Source organism: Pyrgilauda ruficollis, unplaced genomic scaffold (assembly GCF_017590135.1).
Source record: "Pyrgilauda ruficollis isolate IOZ18807 unplaced genomic scaffold, ASM1759013v1 scaffold68, whole genome shotgun sequence".
Taxonomy (NCBI): domain Eukaryota; kingdom Metazoa; phylum Chordata; class Aves; order Passeriformes; family Passeridae; genus Pyrgilauda; species Pyrgilauda ruficollis.
This window is the reverse complement of record NW_024528599.1, coordinates 1,512,926-1,531,692: the sequence shown is the minus strand read 5'-3', so window position 1 is coordinate 1,531,692 and position 18,767 is coordinate 1,512,926. Positions and strand designations below refer to the sequence as shown.

Below are 18,767 nucleotides of genomic sequence, written 5' to 3'. Positions count from 1 at the left end.
AGCAAAGAAATAATTGCTTTCACCTTCCCACCTTACAATGTCTGTAATTAGTTGAAAATGTGACATAATGCCAGGAAGATGGAAGAAAATAATCTAGAAAGCAAGGACACTGGCATTAGTGCTTGCTGCAGTATATTTGTGAAGTATTTCTATTAGATTTAAGACTGTATCTGATTTACATGGCAGGGGAAAAGCCTGAACTCATCTCAGGTGAAGCACAGACTTTGGCTTTCCTCCAGTCACCACTATCAAAATCATTTTTTTGCCCCTGTTAGATACAACCCTCATCTCTACAGCACCTTTTATCTAAAGCACACCACTCATCTTACACGGTTCTACTTCATACCATGTGACACAGTGCTGAAATGTTTTGAATTGCTACAATTTCAAGTTTGTGGAAAAGAATGAATATTTGGCTCTTTCCTCTTTGCACCATGATGTGCATTTTGTGACTGCTGAGTATCGCAGCTTTTCACAAACAAGAAAGAAAGAAATGCCAAAGAAGTTGCTTCATCACATTAACAGAACGAGAGACACTGCAAATTAAATCACACAGGTGGAAAAGCACCTTGGTGGGTTGTTTTCAGGTTTTTTTCCCTCATGCTGCTAGTAAAGATCTCACGCGTTGTGAAGAAAAATTGTCTGTTTCTGTGGAAAATGTAAAATGTATATATTTGCCATAAATCTACTCAAATTTTCTGCAGAGCATATAGGCAAAACTCTGTGCTTTCTTAGGTTTACATATATTACAAGACAACTTGACCTATCCCCCACTGAAAAGGGAGAGAAAAGCCTGAAACACTTCCAGCAGCCTCCCTCTCTATTATTTGCACCCTTTATTTTTTGTTGGGAGTAGGGAGGGAAGCAGAGAGAAAGAAGGAGAAGGGATGGAAAACGGAGCTATCAAGTAAGTCAAGATTGTGACTTACAGGAGTGAGGGGAAAAGCTGTTTTTTGTTTGTTTTTTTTTTTTTTAAACTACGATGGACAATAATCTGTCCTTTACAGTCCCATTCATTTAGAGAATACCCAGGAACTGGAGGGATGTCTTTTTAGCAGTTCCTCCAGAGCAAGGTTTGCTTTGCCACTGCCCATCACCTGAGAGCTCAGAGCTTGCAAAGCTGCTGCCATTGCCACCATGGCTCCTACAACATCACTGACTGCAAACACTGAATTTCTGCATTGACTGAACTGAATTTCCCAAGACTTTGGGAGTTATCTGGAGGCCCTGGGAAATTTCACTACAACTTGAGGTTAGGCAGGTCTGTGCATTAAAACTGTTTTTTTGCAGCAGCATGAACACGCACACACACAGAAACAAGAGCCAGGTTCTCCTCAGAGACTGTTTTTACACTGTTTCAAGAGCGTTATTCTTGTTCCTCATTTACATTCCCAGGAGAGGAAACCGACTCAATATCTCTCTTATTTGCAGGCACTTGTGATAGCAGATTGAGGTTTCCCAGCTCAGTAAGAAGTCAAATGACCCAGTAACTGACTCTGCATCTCGATTACTGAGGATACAGGAAAAATAATGTATTTTATCCACTTTCATCTGGCTACTCTTGCCACACCCTGTGCAGGGAGGAAAGGTACCTTATGCTGCTTGTATGCAGGGGTTATTTTGGAAGTAACACAACCCAAGGAGAACCCCTCATTAGGGCTTCAATGAGGGATTACACACAGGTGTCAAGGTGCAAATAAGCTAGGCATTTTTCAGCATTATTCTTGTTTAATGTTATGAAATGGCCTTCAAAACTCGCTCGGGATGCAAATAAAACTTTCCAACAGGCTGCCAGGAATAGTTGTGCCAATAGTGCCATGCCAATGTGAATGAAGTTGGAGTGTTTTTCTTTGCAGCAATCAGACACGCCACACAATGCATTTCTGTGGAGTTCTCTTTCTTGGGTGGTTGAAATCACTTGGCTGGCAGCCTCGTGCCTCCCAGCTCACCTGAGGCATGCTGTAATCAGCCAGAACCGCACTGCATGTCATGTCTTACTGCTTCCAGAAAATATACAAATTTCCTTTCCTTCTATCCCTTTGTGAATGAGTCCCTTAGGGGTATGGTTTTAAGACAGCGCACAAGAAGCCTTTGCACAGATCCTCGTAACGCATAATGAGATTTGTGTGCCTGCCTACTTTCTCTGGAAATGAACCCTAGAACAGCAGAAGTGACTTGGTCTGGCACTTGCTTGGTTCTTTTGACCTCCCTCTTGTGACACAAGATAAAGACTTCCCCCTCCTTCTCTTACAGAAAGCCTGGAGGGTAGGTTTTTATGATGTGCTGTCTGGTCTTGCAGTAAACAGAGACATTTCTTGAGGTTTTTAGAGTCACCAGCTCCCGTTTTGAAGAAAGATACAGTTGTTCAGCACTTCATGGGATAAACTTGTCTTAAGAGTACAGGTGCAATGAGTCTGCATGTCCTATGACAGAAGGCTTGAATGCAGAGGTTTTGCTTCAAAATGACATCAGAAAACACTGTTAAGTCCCAGAGAGGTAACTGCTTATGACAAGTAGAAAAGTCTCACCTGCAGAATAGGTGCCAACAGCTCATGCTCTTTCCAAGCCGTTTTTTTGTTATTACTGCACCCTGCAGTATTCAGTCAAGTGGCTCATTGAAAATTCCCCTACAAAGACTCATGTAAGCTTCTTGTACACGGCCCATTTTTAATGTTTTTTTGTAAGACCTACAAAAAAAAAAAAAAAAAGAGAGAAAGAACATGCTATAAACGACCACCAAAACCTCTGGGCTGTTATGGATTGTAGGAAGGTTTCTTGCAGTCTGCCAGGATCCATGCTGAGTGCCTGGGGAGCTGAAAACTGCTCTTGTCCTGTGATAAGGGCTTTACATGAAGCAGGCTCTGCTGGAGGCACAGCAACTTACAACTTGCGTTGAACCAGCGCTGCCAAAATGCCCCTTATAGGCAGCATCAACTGAAGTGATGTCAAAAATTCTCCTGCCCTATAACCTAAGTAAAGAATGTGAGTTTAATGGGGAAAGATATATTGAAAAGTAGAACTGAGATCAAGATACTGTGTGCCTAGGCCACGTAACAGAACTGTGCTCTCTCTCACTGAAAACCAGCAGGCTGTACCTCACAGTTTCTTGGGTTTTGCCTTGGGCCTGGTCTAGATGTACTTCTGCACTAGTAAAACACAGCAAGTGCAGTAAGTGTTTACCCCCTTTGACGTTACCATTTCATCTGGTCTAATAAGATCCAGCTTTTATTTATGTGTGTAGCTGTGCCTGTGAGAGGCAGGAAGAACACACCAGCTGGGCAGGAAAAAGGAAAAAGAAAAAAAAAAATATTCTCGGGTACCTACCCAAGGAGTTAATGCATTGGGGCAGATGTGAAGGAGTTAAAACACTATGCAGGTACAGATCCTGTGGCAATTACAAATGTTATTGAAATAAAAACCAGAAACAGGAAGCCAAAAAACAGGTCCCTAAGGCAGGCATCTGTCTTAAATGATATCATTTGTCAAGTTTCCAGCATTTTGTGGTTGTGAACACAAAAAGAAGTTCTGTGTTACACTAAGGACATTACATAGTCATTAGTCGGAATGTTCCTGAAGTACATAATACAGGATTTTCATTTAATAAGAAGCAGCTACTTGCAACTGCATTGCACATAAAATAAATTCTGGGCACGCTAATTGCCATTCAAGGATCTTCTACCTAATTTTTGACAGGCTTTTCTTCCCCTCCCCCCTTAGACTACACTGCAAAAATTGTAAGCAGACTCTATAACTGAAGTTTTCAAATCTTTGGAGAATATTTTCTTATTTCTGAAATCTGAATTTCTTCAGTCATGAATTATGAAGGTTTTAATGCAGAGATTAAAGAACAAAAGAAAAAAGAAGAAGTTATCTACAGGACTATTTTAGCAAGAAGTGGTGTTGTAAGAAGGCAAAATATACATATACATATACATATACATATACATATACATATACATGCATGTCTCTTGGTACAATCTCTCCAAGTCATGCCCCTCCCTGTCTTGAAGAACAAACCTAGCTTTAATTAATTGGTTTAGTTCCTCTATCTGAACACTATTAGTGCATTAGTTTTAACTAATATATAAGCTTCCCCCTTGCTGCCCTGCCAATGACCTTAAGCTTCACATGGTAGGAAAGCCACTTGCTGTAGAATAGAAAAGTAATTTATCCACCATGATTGTTCAGCCCTGGCCCCTCTGTAAAACAGCAACTGACAATTGTGCTGTGTTATGGATGGTACGTTTGTGGTGTGTACAATAGTGTGCAGAGCATCAAACTCCCTTTGCTGAACACTGCAGGCAGGATTTGAAAACTCATCGTAGAGAGAAGCGACCACTTGCTGAGCAATGTCCCTCCATTTCCAAATCTTTTTTTTTTTTTCAAGTAACTCCCCCCATTTTTTTTTTTCTCAAAAGAAAGATCAGTGTTGTTTTCTCAGCTTAAGTTAGAGCAGTATGTAGTTTTCCATTCATAAAAGTATGTCATAATAATAACAATGAAAAAAGAGGTTACATAGCTTTTATTTTACCTGGGATTTCCCCGCTTCTTTCCACATTTCAGCATTTAGCATATTCCCTCAAAACACAATAAATTTCTATTCTGTAGCTTAAGGGATCCATCAGTTAAAATGTTAGTCTTTCATCTTTATTACCCTCCCATTAAAATGAAAGAAACCGGGACACACTTCAGTTTAGAAGAAGCAATTTAGTTGGTAATGTCCTTACTACTCAAGTCTTTACAAAGAGAGAAAGTGCATTATTGCTTATATTTCACACATCTATCTGCATAAGAAGCAACTAAAGCTTTCAGACACATATGATATTAAATTTAATAATATTCTTTGATTAGATTATTTTATTACAACATTTTTCCATTACTAGTCATTTCCCGTACACATTTACATTCATAAAACCTGCAGGTTTTTCTTTGTTTGTATGTGTTTATATGTATTCATAAAGCAAGGAAAAGATTTTCTGGTTTGCTACAGCTGTTAGATTCAAAAAGAACAGATTAATAACTAGCCACCACGTAGGACTAGGTTTTCTTGTACACTGCACCAGTAACCCTTTGCTATAATGAGGACACAAAGAGGCTCACATCAGGCTGCTCCTCTTCTTCATAACTCAAAAGCGTCACAGTGGCAATAGCCTCTAGTGCTATTTGTCTTTAGTGCAGTTGTGACACTTCGGCATGATCCATAATTTGGCAGCTATTTACCGTGACATTTCCCTTCAGTGCAGCCATAACATTCAGTGAAGCCATTATTTGGTTCCATTTACCATATAAATTGTATTGTCGTGCATGCATGCTAGCAGCTACATTAGGTACCTGAAAATGAGTAAATCTTGTAAAATAGATACTAACAGCTATTCAGCAGAGAAATTTCTTTACTCCTCAGACAGAAGTAGGAATATATATAATATCTGCAAACACTACTGCAAACTTTTCCTTGAGAGATTGCAATTATCTGTATTTACATGGCAGAGCAGTTATTCATATCCACTTACTAAATATACACTTTATGTGCATATACATTACACACATTTGCACGCACACAAACATACAGCAAACTACTGCTTGGTAGAAACCCAACTTGATTCAAAAAGGTATTAGGAGAATCCAGCATAGCAATTAAGTAGGAAGCATATCTGTAAAATGTGCTGAGGGTTGCAAGCCAGGAGAGAGCGAGTGAGTACGTGTGTGTCCGTGTGCGCGTGCGTATGCACACATGTGACAGACTCAGGAAAAAAGCCAGCTCTTCATCTAGTTCTTTGTTGTTTTTCCATGGAAGCATATGTGTGTAGGGAAGGGAAATTCGGTTATTAGCCTCAGCAAACAATGCCAGATTCCTCTGTAGCAAATTCATTTAGAAAGGTAAAATTAGGATGTAGTGCTAGCGACCACATCTCAATGAGCGGCTATTATTAATAGTATTATTATTTAAATCCCTGCTCTCTACATATAGTATACTTAGTACTTCCAAGGCAAATGTATTATTATTTTTAATCATTTAAGTCCCCACTGTGCACACAGCTTTTAATACACCTTTTTTGCAAGCATATTAAGTGTATTGTTATTAATCCCTTGCTGTGACTCTACAGTATTTCTTTTCCTTGTATGTTCAATGTCCTATCATCATTTAAACCTCTCAGTGTGTGCATGCCATATACATTTTCCTAGGCATCTAATATTTAAACATTATTTAAATCCATCATAGCTTACTAATTCAAAGGCAGCCCTGCTCCCACAACTGTAAGTTTGCAGAATGTACTTTTAAATAAAGAGAAGTTGGGTTTTTCCCCCAGCTGCAAGCCAAAATTTATTACAAAACTCATCAAAAAGGCCTTATCTGCGTGTTTAAGAAATACTTTTCACCCTCTCTCCATTGATAATGCTCTCTTTCAGCAATTTGAAACATAGAAGTTGTATCTTTAAAAACAAAAATTACTTCTTCATTCCATATTCATTCATGGAAGAGTTATCATGTTGACCCTGAGCTACCCCTTCAGCTTAATATACACATTTGATGAAAAAGACAAGCCCAATGACCATAGCCTAACCTAAACACTGAAAAGGGCTATGAAATTTGTACATTGGCTATCCAAGTTATGCATATAACAAATGTTAACCTTTTATTAATGCTGTGATCATATGAAAGAGCTAAACAACAATCTGAAGCCAAAACTAAAATGAACAACATGTCATATCTGAATATGTGTGTGTGAACCCTCCAAAGGTCCCTCTCTTCTCCTGTTTTGATCAGTGAAGAAGGCTGGGGCAGTTGCATTATACAATGTTATATATGAAGTAACATATTAAAAAGAAAGTAGAATGTATGTCCAAACAGAATCCTGTTAGAGGAGGAATTTTCTATGACAAAAACATATGGAATTCACTGCCTCAGAAACACCAAATCTATTGAACTGACAGTGATCAACACATCTGAAAGTTGGGCCACTTGGATGGTTTTGGCATTTGACTGCAGGAATTTAATTTGAAAAAAATTTTTACTCATGCAACTCTTCTGTACATATCACAGATGGAACCAATTGTTTTTTTTTCTTTTTAAATTTTGCCACAGTACATCCCAACCAACCTTGTTTTTTTTAAGATGCATTTAATGACCAAAGACTTCACTTTATCCCTGAACAAGGGAAGACATTACACATGCCTAGGAATAAAATGCTGAGAACTCTGAATGCTCTGTATGGTACTTGAGTGTTGCCATCCTTCTAGCATTCAGCTGGAAGGCAAATATACCTTCCTAATTATGCAAAACACAAACACAACACAATATTTTTATTATCAGAGATGAAAGAGGAAATATGTTTCTATCAGCAGATCTTACTTAAAACAAAAATCAAGGTGGCTTGATGCTCACCTTGAATAAGAGAGAAAAATGGTCACAAAGACTCAATCCATTCCACCTTTACCCAAAATCACCAAAGTGAGACTAAACCGAGTAGTCAGGCACGGCCCAAGAAAGGGACAGTTCTCCATTGTACACAATTCTTTATGATGCTAATGACCTATGTACTAAAAATTTACATTAAGAATGCACCAAATCAAAATTAAAAATACTTTTCTGTCTGCATTACTGAATACAATCTATGTTTTCCTGTGTTACAATCAAAAATGTTGTGCACAGTCAGTCCCGAATAATTCCCTAAAATTAAATTTACCCTGGATTTTTTCCTTCAAGTCCTAGCCATTATCAGTCTATCACTATGTTTATTATGAGGCATATGATCTTAGGAAATGTCCGTCTCTTCAACTGCACACAAATGAATGTAATTTCAAAAGATGTGGCAAAATTGGCCTTTATGATCTTAAAAGTTTGCTATGGAAAAAAAGATGTAGAGCAAGCAGTTTCAAGTATTTTATTGTTCTGGAAAATATTATGCTTCTAGCTGGAATTCCCAGTGTACGTACCACTAATAATATTCACTAGGTGAGGAAGAATTTTTGAAACTTTACAAAACCTAGAAAATCTATGGCTGAGCATCAGTATGTGTACCAGGTATTGTGACTATAGATTTAAAATGGTCCTGCTGTTTGTAAGAGGGCTTCTGCAGAAGCAGTATCTGGTAAAAGTAGAAGTAGCGGCCTGATTATGGGAAGTCCTTTCAAGAATGATCAGTCAATAATCCTGAAAAACAGAATATCTGAAAAAGAGCTAGTCAGCAAGAAACATATAATTATGAATAAATGCCACAAATATTTTAACAGCTTTTAAAACTTTATTTAATCTTCCAAAAATATACAGGGCATGAACATACATGAACATGTCTCAAAATCCCATTCCAATAATCTTTAAATACTGACTAAAGGGGAGACTGGACAATAAACAGTAACAGTGGAAAATGAAAAGGCAACAAAATGAGACTATACTGCAACTTGTAGTTAAAGATTTAAAAGAAAATTGCGCAGTTGTTTATAGTTATGAAAGACAGGATTAGGAAAAAAAAAAAAAGTCAAGTTGCTTAATATTACTGACATGTCAGAATTGGAGGATAAATTTCCCTGTGTAACCAGTCAAGGAATATTACGATGATCCATGATCCAACTGAATTATGATTATCATGTTTGTGACAGAAAATCAAGAGCATTTTTTTTGCAGAAACTTCAAAAGATTAATAGAGCAACCCGAAGATACAACTCTTTACTTATTCTTGTTCTAACAATTTTATTTTTAAATCAGGGAATCAAAATTGCTGAAAGATTTTTTTTCTGAGCTGAACTACAGATGAAGTCTTATCAAATCAGGCTGACAGACTAAATCTGCCTCTGCATCAAGACTTATTCTGTCAAGAACAATGTTCTTGTCTCATGCTAACCTAAGTGACAATATCAAACACAGGCCCATTATGTCCCTGCTACAGCCACTGATTTAAACACTTTTAAGAAAATAAAACTAAACAAAAGAAAAAAAAACCTAACAAACCCATCCTTTTTTATTAACACTTCAATGCTGTTTTTTAATATAATATCCATTACTAAGCTTAAAAAAAGAAATTGTTTCTAGTAAATCTGAGGCATAAAGTGCCCATTTTCTCTCTTCTGATTTATATCATTGTTCTGTTTTTACAGCTTACTGTTGACAGAGTGAGGTAATTCAACGACAATTTTTCCAATGTTTTTTCCCATGTACATGTAATCTACAGCACGGAATACAGATTCCAAGCCAGTGAACTTGCCCTCAGGAGACATGTCTCCAAAGTCCACCTCACAAACCAGGTCTCCTCTTTCATACATCTTGAGCAAATGCTGCAGAGCCATTTTGTAGTCAGAAAGGTAATGGTTCAAGAAGAAACCCCGGACGCTAGCAGACTTCTTCAATAGTTTTGCTGGCAAAAACTCTGCTTTAATGGGCTGGAGGCCAGTGGGGTTTTGGTAGCCAGTGATAAACCCAATAACTATCAAGCGCCCTTTGATAGCCAAGGCATTGAGAGCCAAGTCAAACATCTTTCCTCCAACAGATTCATACACCACATCCACACCTTCGGGGTAGTCCTGCCTAAGCACAGATTCGACATTTTCAGTTTTATAGTTGATGGTACGGTCACAGCCAATGGATTTCAGAAAGCCACCCTTTTCATCACTGGAGCAGGTTCCAATTACATGGCATTTTGCCTTCTTTGCAAGCTGCACAGCGAACTGGCCTGTTCCTCCAGCTGCTGCTGTCACCAGAACCTTCTTGCCTTCAGACAGGTCTCCCAGCTCTTTCAAACTGAGGTATGCAGTCGCGCCACTTACCATTAAAGTGAGAAACTCGGGTTTCACTGAGGGTAGAGGGACTGCTTGTCTGGCCGGCACAACTGTGTATTCAGCAAAGGAACCTGCTTTCACGTAGGCCACAGCTTGACCCACCGTGTAATCTGCACTAGCGCTGAGTCCTAACGCTACCACTTCACCCACACCTTCAAAGCCTATATCAAAGGGGGGTTTAACTGAGGCGTCATATCGACCAGCTGAGTAGTTTATATCAGATGCATTGATGCCGACAAATCTAGAAGAAAACAAAAATGTTTTAACGAGATTTACTCCTTACCAAGTTTTCATCGTATGAGAAACCTTATATTCAAATTTGTGGAATAAGTACAAGATCTGTTCTGATTATCTGTATATTTGAATAACGAGTAGACTCCAAAGATTACTTTCATCAGAATTCCATAGTGGCCATTCTGTTGTTCTAGAATTACAAATTTTCTAAACATAAGCAACAAAAGGCTGTAAAAAGTAAAACCCAAACCCAAAACAAAACAAAACGAAATCCTTTATATTTTCCCTAGGTCCACTTGACCAAACTAAAGAAGCTGAAAATAAATCTGTAAATGATTAAAGCATGAAAATGAACTGACCACTTCATACAAGATTTGAAAACACAGAAGAATGAAACATGCAGAGCAGTGAATATGTGGATTCTGGCAACAAATTTATATTTTTGAATATAATAATACTGTTAATGACTAATGATCATATTAACTATCGATGTCATTTGCAAGGTCATGTTACTGTAGGCAAGTACTTTTTAATTGATGGAGTCACTACAGCAAATTTGCCTTTTGATGTAGCTAATGTCAGCATTAAAATATTTTTCTTTATATAAATTACTTGCAACACATCAAAACAACCTTGCACAGAAGGAGTAAAATTGGAAAACTGAATATCAAGTCCTACTGACCTCTAACAGGTGAAAATGGATGGCAATTTTTTTTAAAGAGAAAGATAAAGATATTCTTACAACTCGATTAAGCACTAGGAGATAATGCCTAAGACAAAGTTATGATCTAGCTCAAATACAAAGATCTTTTTTTAAAGTAACTATCCTTACAAAGGCAAGAGAAGAGAGACTGGGGAAGGTTCTGCTAACTGGAAAACGTAAAAAGAAACACATGAAACAGCAAATGCCAGGACTGTTACTATGTGTGGATGTGACAACCTAAAAGGTGTACTTGACACCATGCAAAAGCTGCAGAAGTAGGCAAACAGTGCACTTTTCATTGTTGCAGTTAGCAACAAGCTCAGCTCGTATATGTGTGTAGTTTTAAATTGCTTGCACACAGAGCGAGGAGAACTAAAACCGCTTTGCTCCTTTTGATATTCTTCATTCTTTACAGCATGGGGAGCTTCAAACTTTCACCAACGTTATGTATAAAAAGACACGTAAGCGTAAACATATCCATGCATAAAACAGGTAAAAGTGACTGTAGCTCTCGGTAATCCTGCCTTTAACTCGCCGCTCTGCCGCAACAAAAAATGCCTACGTCTTGTCCGCAGATACAAAAAATCTCCTATTATCCCGCTCTGCGGTGACTCCCGTACAGGAGTGCTAAAAGATGTATAAAAATTGGTAACGGAGTTGCAGCTTCCGAGGCAGACCGTGTCCCTCGGGCGCCAGGCGAGACGTGCCGGCGCTGCACCAGCCTCCTCCCGCTCTTACACCCCACCTTCTGGGGAGGGAAGCGGAGGGTGAGAGCCCGGTGGGGAGCTGTGCTCGCCCCCTCACCGGCCTCACGGTTTCGCCGAGCCGGGGCTCTCGGTAGCTGCAAGGCCAGCCCGGGGCGGCCGCTGTGCCCCCGGCCCCAACCCGCGAGGGAGGTCCCGGCTTCCCGCTGGGCTCAGCCTCCCTCCTCACGCTCCCGGCGCGCGTCTGCCCCGGCAGGACGCGGAGCAGCCGTGCCCGCGGCCGGGGCAGCGCACCCCGACACGGGCAGGCAGCGCAGCCACGGGAGAACAAGCCCCCCTGTTTTTAAGACCTTCCCCTTCTCGGCGCTGCACGGTGGCGGCCGAAGCACAAAGGCAGGTAGAACAACCAAGCACTCCGAGGACAGAAACTTTGCGAGCGGGGAAGGGGCAAGTCGTGCGGGGGGCCAGGCGCCTGCCGAGCAGGGCTCCAGCACACGCACCGCTGCTTTTGTTCTGCAGCGGGAGAGGATGCGAACCCTTCCCCGCCCGGGCCGCAGCGCAACTTGTGCGTGCGGCTGCGGGGGCCGCAGCGCAACTTGGTGCTGCCCGGCCGCCCCCCGCCGCGCCGGGCAAGGGATGCGGGCTCTCCGCGGGGCTGGCGAGCACCTGCCCCCGCACACTCACGCGTGCACACACGCACAGACACGCGTGTTCGCACTCCCGCTCCCTCCCCGTCTCTGCGGGGCCGCTGTGCCACGGGAAATGATCCTCCCTGGGCTCATCACTATTAATCAGCGCAGCCTGCTGTCTAGCCCTCCCCCCCTATTTTTTTTTAAACCTCCTTTTTATTGTGTGCAAACTCAAAACTCCTGGTCACGTTGTACAGGTTTCTTTACCCCCACACACCTTTTTTTTTTTTTTTTTAAACAAGATTGTTTAGTCTTATATTCCTTGCACATGAAAATGATCATACGCACCGTCTGGAATAAAACATAGTGTCTAATTTGCCTTGTCATTCCAGCTGACAGAAGTAAGGTGGTAGGATGTGCGTGCAGTTCCACAGATTACTTTGCTTTTAAAAGTAGGAAAAAGTACGAATTACAAGTTGAAGATCAGTTTACTAACTTCTGAGACTGAGGAAAGTAGAGAGCACAGAAGAAACAATTACTTGGGGTGCTAGTGGGTTTTAAGACACCTTCCGGATCTTTTATGATGCCTTCATTCACTTTCTTACTTTAAATCTGTCCTTTAATTTAGAAGTTACTAGTTGAGTTTTGCCCCTTTCATTTCAAGATGCAAACCTGAGGCAGGGTGTGAAAAAAGCCTGAGATTGGCTTTTCTCGAAATAATTATGCACATTGAGTCACCCGTTTTATTTATACCCAACAGTGTTGAAACCCCTCGTACTGTTTATTATAGAAAACAGGAGGACGCTGCCAAGGGGGAAGAAATGCTGTTTTGCGTACCACAACAAAGAGTGAGACACCGAAAACCAGCATCACAGCCTTAAACACAGACAAAACAAAGTCATCCAAACCAGCACTACGCAAGAAAAACATTATTTAGACCAAACACCCAGCAGGAATAGCCCTCCACTATTCCCACTGGGATCCATCCCTTTAGTCCTCTGGTTCAAAAAAAGAAACTTTCTCAACCCCTCTCACTCCCTTTTCTATAAACTTTGTTCCCATTTCCCAGCCCAAAAGTAAATTCTTACAATTATTTTGGCAATGAAATGTGTCACTTCATCAATAAAATCTCGAAAATCCTCCAACAACTTTAAGAAGGACCAAACCTTCACAGCCTTGGGCCCTTCTCCTGCGATGAAATGGAAAACCCTTGCTTCCACACCCACCCCTCTTTTCCCCCTGGAAAACAGGACAAACAGACATACGGAACTTAAATGGCTTCACTAAGGATTTACCACCTTTTCCCCTCCCCTTTCTCTCCTACACAGAATCAAAGTTTAAAAAAATGGCTTAAATTAATTTCTCGTTCTGAAGGATTTTTGAGTAAAAGATGGGTTATATTTTTCTGTATAAAAAAGTAGAAATAAGAGTCGCTGGCATAGCTCTCTAAAGCAGACAAAAGTTTCCTCTACTTATTTTAAAAATCTTATTTTAAAATATCTATCCACACACAGATTTTAATTTCCTATTCCCATAAATCCCAAACCAGATTTTATTGTGGTGAATGACGATTGTTTTGCATGAAAAGCTCAAAGCAATTAATACTATTCATGGGCATGACTGGGACTAAAATGAACAAATCTGTAAATGCCCTCTTGGAACCCAAGTCTTTCATTGTTTTGTTTTTAGTTGTATACTTCTACCTATTGGAAAATGTATAGTTGTATTTGAGCTTGGTTGTTTGTTTTTTTAAAAAACTAAATAGTCAGGGACTCATCCTTTCAGGATGGGATAGTCCTTCCCCAGAGTGACAGAGACAGGGGAAAACATTCAGAACTTGCTTCATGCTGCAGCTTGTACACAGTGAATGTTTTACAGTAACGTAATTCTGTGTCTTCTGTGATATTCTTCAGAAAGGAACAGTAAAGAGAGAAGAAATGCCACAAGTAATACAAAATGCATGAACTCTACATCTAGACTTCATCACTCACCTCCTCCTCCCCTTCATCCCCACACATGCATGTTTACCAGTAGAGGAACATGTGTGTAACAGGCTGAAGTGTTAAAGCAATGGCCTGCCTGAATCTGCGGATCAGCTCCTGCCTTTAGTGTGGTATGAACCCTTTTACCATGAAGTGTGCATGTCCCATGTGCACCCAGGGAGCCCATTCAGCAAAAGGAGGGAGAAGAGGGAGAAGGGAAGAGTTAAACTGGAAGCTGTTAAAAAAAATAAAAAAGGAATAAATTTTAAAAATTTACAGGAGGGCAGACGGGGGAGTGGGATGAGAAAGATTCCAAGTGCATGTGTGGGAGGGACGGGAGTTGAGAAACAAGGATGTCGCCCTGCCTTGCATCACCCAAGTAGAGTACTTGCTACTTGTATCTCAAGTCTTTCGACCTCTTCCACAGAAAGGAATTTAACTCCAGCCGGATGGCTGTTGCACGCCATTACTGTTTCAGTCATTAGTGGATGCAGCAACACAGTGTCTTAGACTTCTGAGGTTTGGAGGGAATTTTGGTCTCAGAAATCCTAGTGGGAGATGTCACCATTGAATTAAAGTGCCACAGCAGCTTTCTTGTCAGCTCCTGGAAGAATCCCTGTTCTTTCTCCTTATCCCTTCTTCACCCTGTATTTGTGTGTTGCATATGGACACATACATGTCACACATACCACACAGTCACACACTGCCTCAGCAGACCTCGCAGCACTGTTCTCAAACCAACATAGTGCTGCTTAATATAAAGCTCCCACGGCGAACATGGCAAACTATGTGTTACTACGATTTCCTTGCTTGACAAGAACCTGAGAGCGCTGCTCTCTCCCGTGCCAGCCACGCAGTCTGCTCCAAAGTTCACGGAGTTTTGGCTTCCTCTCGTGAGCAGAGAAACCCCTGAATTTCAAAAGATTTAGTTTTAGGGCAAGGAAGGATGGCATCTAGGAAGGAGGCACCGAGAACAAACAGGTTTTATGGAGACAGCTGTGGGGGGAGGCACGTTTTGTCCTCGGAGTCTTCATTTCACGGCAAGCTGGTCACCGCGCCGGACGTGGGATTTACGGTGTATTATGCTAAGCAAAATGTCACCTCCTCACATTTCGCCCGAGCCGGCTCCTCTCTAAAAGCCACCAACAACTGCAGGCCCGCGTCCTGCCGGGGAGGCCGAGGGCTGCCCTGCCCCCGCCGCGCCGCCCGCGCTTGGCGCGCAGAGCTGGGGGTGGTGCCGGGGCTGCCCGGGCGGCGGGCCCGGCCGCGGCCTCCCCGGTGAGTCACGGCTGCGCGGGGGCGAGGCCGGAGAGCGGCGTGAGGGGCAGCGGGGCCGCGCCGAGGAGACAGCGGCCGGGCCAGGCCCGCCCGCACACCGCGATGCCGGGGCGCTGTGCGGGTGCGCCGGGGACACACTCATGCCCCGGGCACTACGTGCGTGTAACGAGCCCGGGCAGGCCCCAGGGAGGGGCCCTGCGAGCGCTGCCCTCCGTCTCACTCTCTCCTTGGCACTCACCGAACATAACACTCGCCTCTTCCCCCTGCCCCCCCTTTGGCACAGGGGCCTTGGGGTGTTTTCTCTTCCTTCGGGCAGGCGCACGCCAGGAGCAGCGCGCACAGACAGACAAACACACACACAGCCCCGCCACAGGAGGAGGAAGTGTCACCCCCACACACGTGGATAGGGTGACAGAGCTGTACCACCAGCCGTTCAAAACAACAACAATAAAATGAAATTAACAGTCGCCAGATGGCGGCTGGTACAACTTTGGAGCCGGTCTCCGAAGTGAGGGAGCATGTGGGAGAGAGCAGGCCACAAGGCGCCAGGAGTCGGCGGGGGCCGCGGGGCCGGGGCGCGGGGGGGCGGGCGGGAGCTCACCTGTTCCTGACCAGGAGGTCTCCGTCTCCCGGGAGTGGCACGGGCGAGTCCTGCTGCAGGGTGACCGCTTCCCTGAAGTTTTGGCTCAGCTTAGTCACCACCAGCTTCTTCATGGAGCTGGGGATGGACGAGCCCTGGAAATCCAGAAACTGACGGGAGTAGGACATGTCCAGGATGGGCCGCGACCAGCTGCCACCGAAGGACCCGGCAGGAGCTGCCGCGGCGCAGGACGGCTGCAGTCGCCACCACCACCGCGCTGCCCGGGAGCTCAGCGAAGCGCCGCTTTTCGCGCTAAAACTCATGCCCTGCCTCGGCTCTCCTCTCCCGCCCCGCTCGGCAGAGCTCCGACTCGGGATTCTCCAGGCAGCTCGCAGGACGCGCCGGCAGGAGAAACTCCCCGCTCGCAGCTATGTGTGTACGTAAACAGACAAACCCCCGTGCAGCAGGTTCTCCCTCCCCTCCCAGCCGGTCCCTCCGCTGCACGGAGACGCCGCTGGAGGAGCAGCGGCAAGATGGTCCCCCTGCAGCAGCCGCTCCTCTTCTGCCGCCGCGGGCACTACCGAGGGGCGAGGCCGGCCCGCTCCCGCGGCCGTCAGTCCCGCCAGCCCCTGCCTGCCTGCCTGCCCTGCCTTGCCAGCGAGGGCCGGAGTATCTCCTAAAGGAGATGGTGGTGGTGGTGGCTTTTAGTTTGCACCCTGCCTCTGACTAAGGGATTTAAAAACAGGGGAGGGGGAGAGGGGGGGGTAGACAGACGGACAGAGAGAAACGCCTCGGATTAACCCCCGCTCCGTTCTTTAGTTTACAAAAAGAAGGTATCTATCTCCCTACTAAAAAAAAAAAAAAATAAAATAGAAAGGAGTAATTAAAAAAAAAAAAAGAGTGGGAGTAAAGCACGGCAAATTATCGGCCGGGAAAGGTTAGAGAAGTGGGGAGAAGTTGCAGCTAATCTCCTAATGTTGTTATTAGCCGCCGCCGAGGAGCCGCTGCCCGCGGGCGGACGCTCCGCCCCTTCCGTGCGAAACGTTTCACTTCCTCGCAAGGTGCTACGAATCAACCCCGAGACGGCGGCGGCTCCGCGCCTGCCGCGGGAGGGGATTTAAACGGGAGAAGCTCTTCCCGCCGTCGCCGTCCTGCCGGGAGGGGAAGGGTAACAGGCCGCTGTCAGTTTGCTTGGGTCGCAGGGGTTTCCCGTGATCCCTGATACTGCCAGAAAATCTTACCCTCCCTTTCCCCCCTTGCTTCTTTCTTTCTTCTTAAAAAAAAAAAGAAAAAAGAAAAAAAAAAAAAAGAAAAAAAAATTTAGTCATCTCTCGCTGTAGGTTACGTTTGGGTGAGGGAGCCTGCGCAGGGAATCACCTGGGTCAAGGGACCGAAGTCAGTGTTGTGATAGAGCCGCCAATCCCAACTTGGTACAACTGCGTGGAGGAAAGCAATATAATAGAGATGTTGAATTGATGTCGCATGTAGTTCCCAGAATTAACTCCATCCTACCAGTATAAACAGCTCAATGTTTAATTGTGCGGTAATAAGAAGAAAGAAAATCCCCTTCTGCCCGAAAAAGAACAAAACTGCAGTTCCAAGTGCTTTCCTTTAGGAATCAGCTGAGTAGTTTTTATTTGTTTTCTTGACTTAAAAAAAAAAAAAAAAAGAAAAAAAGAAAAAAGGGAAGAACCCTTCTGTTCTCGCAGCTAACATTATATAAATCCCCAGACACATACTGTGCAAAATGTATTAGCAGTATGTTTCATATGCTGCAGTTCTCGCTCTGCAATCTGTTGGTATTTTAAAGTAAGGATGAACTGTAATCTCCCATAAATCATTTTTAATTCAATGCTGGGTAGACGTGTGCCACGGCGAAGTATCATCTCCTGCCTGCCTCTTTTTTTTTTTTTTTCTTTCTCTTTTTAAGTTTGCTGTAAGAAGACCTTTGCTGAAGTTAAATCGGCACATGCGTCTTGCACAGCACTTCAGCAAGTGGATTATAATAACAACCCCCTCAACGCGTGTCTCACATGAGGAATCTTTTATGCCGTGCTGTATTAAGACTTTTTTTTTTTTTTTGTCATATTGTTTAGCTCTGGGAAAGGGAAAAAAATGAAAACAAAGCAATTAAAAAGATTGACAGGTATGGGTTTGTGTGAGACCTATTTGTAATTGTCAGGGTGACGTGGGCAAGAGGAGGAGGAGTAACAAACTGAAGCAGGAAAAGCAGCTCGATGTGTCTGTCTATCAGTTGAGACTGTCTGAGAGCCCTGGGATCCGAATGTGTGTTATATTTCAGTGAAAAGAGAAGAGAGGGAGAGTGGATCTCTTTCTCTCCCAGGAGTTTAGGGGGGGGGACAGTTCACGTTAATCTGTCCCACTCAGTGAATGTCTTTTCTTCCTCCCCCCCTCCCTCTCTGCACACACTCTCCGGGGTTTTTCTTGGTTTTGGCAAATTTTTTTTGTGTGTGTGTTGTTTTTTGGTTTTTGGGGTTTTTTTTCTTCTGTTGCAGATCGAGATCAGCAAAAAAAAAAAATCTATGATAAAAAATGTGTTTGCATTATATTTAGTAGCAGAAGAAGCTTCGATTTGTGGAAGAGAAAAAAAAAGGGAGAGCAAGAGAGAAAAGTAGTCCTCTCCGGTGGTGACACTGTTTGATCTGTGACTGTTTGGAAGGTGGAGGAGTGACTGACATTTCCCATCCGGTGTATATGTATGTATGGGGGCTTTACTCCTTTTTATGATTTGCTTCCTTGCTCTTAGACTAAGTGCTGGGAGGAGAAGGAGAGACTGGATCGACCTCGTTTTTTGCACAATGAACAAACTATTACCAACGCAATAAAAAACCAAACAAACAAAAAACCCCCCAACAACAACAGCAA

At 43.2% G+C, this 18,767-nt stretch overlaps 1 protein-coding gene across 1 annotated transcript; it reads right to left on the bottom strand.

Annotated features, from left to right (window-relative positions):
• Positions 1 to 8,227: 8,227 nt before the first annotated feature.
• On the bottom strand, positions 8,228 to 17,917 carry ZADH2 (zinc binding alcohol dehydrogenase domain containing 2). Its single transcript, XM_041484809.1, has 2 exons — positions 15,903 to 17,917; positions 8,228 to 10,012 (listed from the first exon to the last, which is right to left on the bottom strand). The coding sequence occupies exons 1-2, from the start codon at positions 16,202 to 16,204 to the stop codon at positions 9,088 to 9,090; spliced, it is 1,227 nt and encodes a 408-aa protein (XP_041340743.1). The 5' UTR covers positions 16,205 to 17,917; the 3' UTR covers positions 8,228 to 9,087.
• Between the last annotated feature and the right edge of the window lie 850 nt (positions 17,918 to 18,767).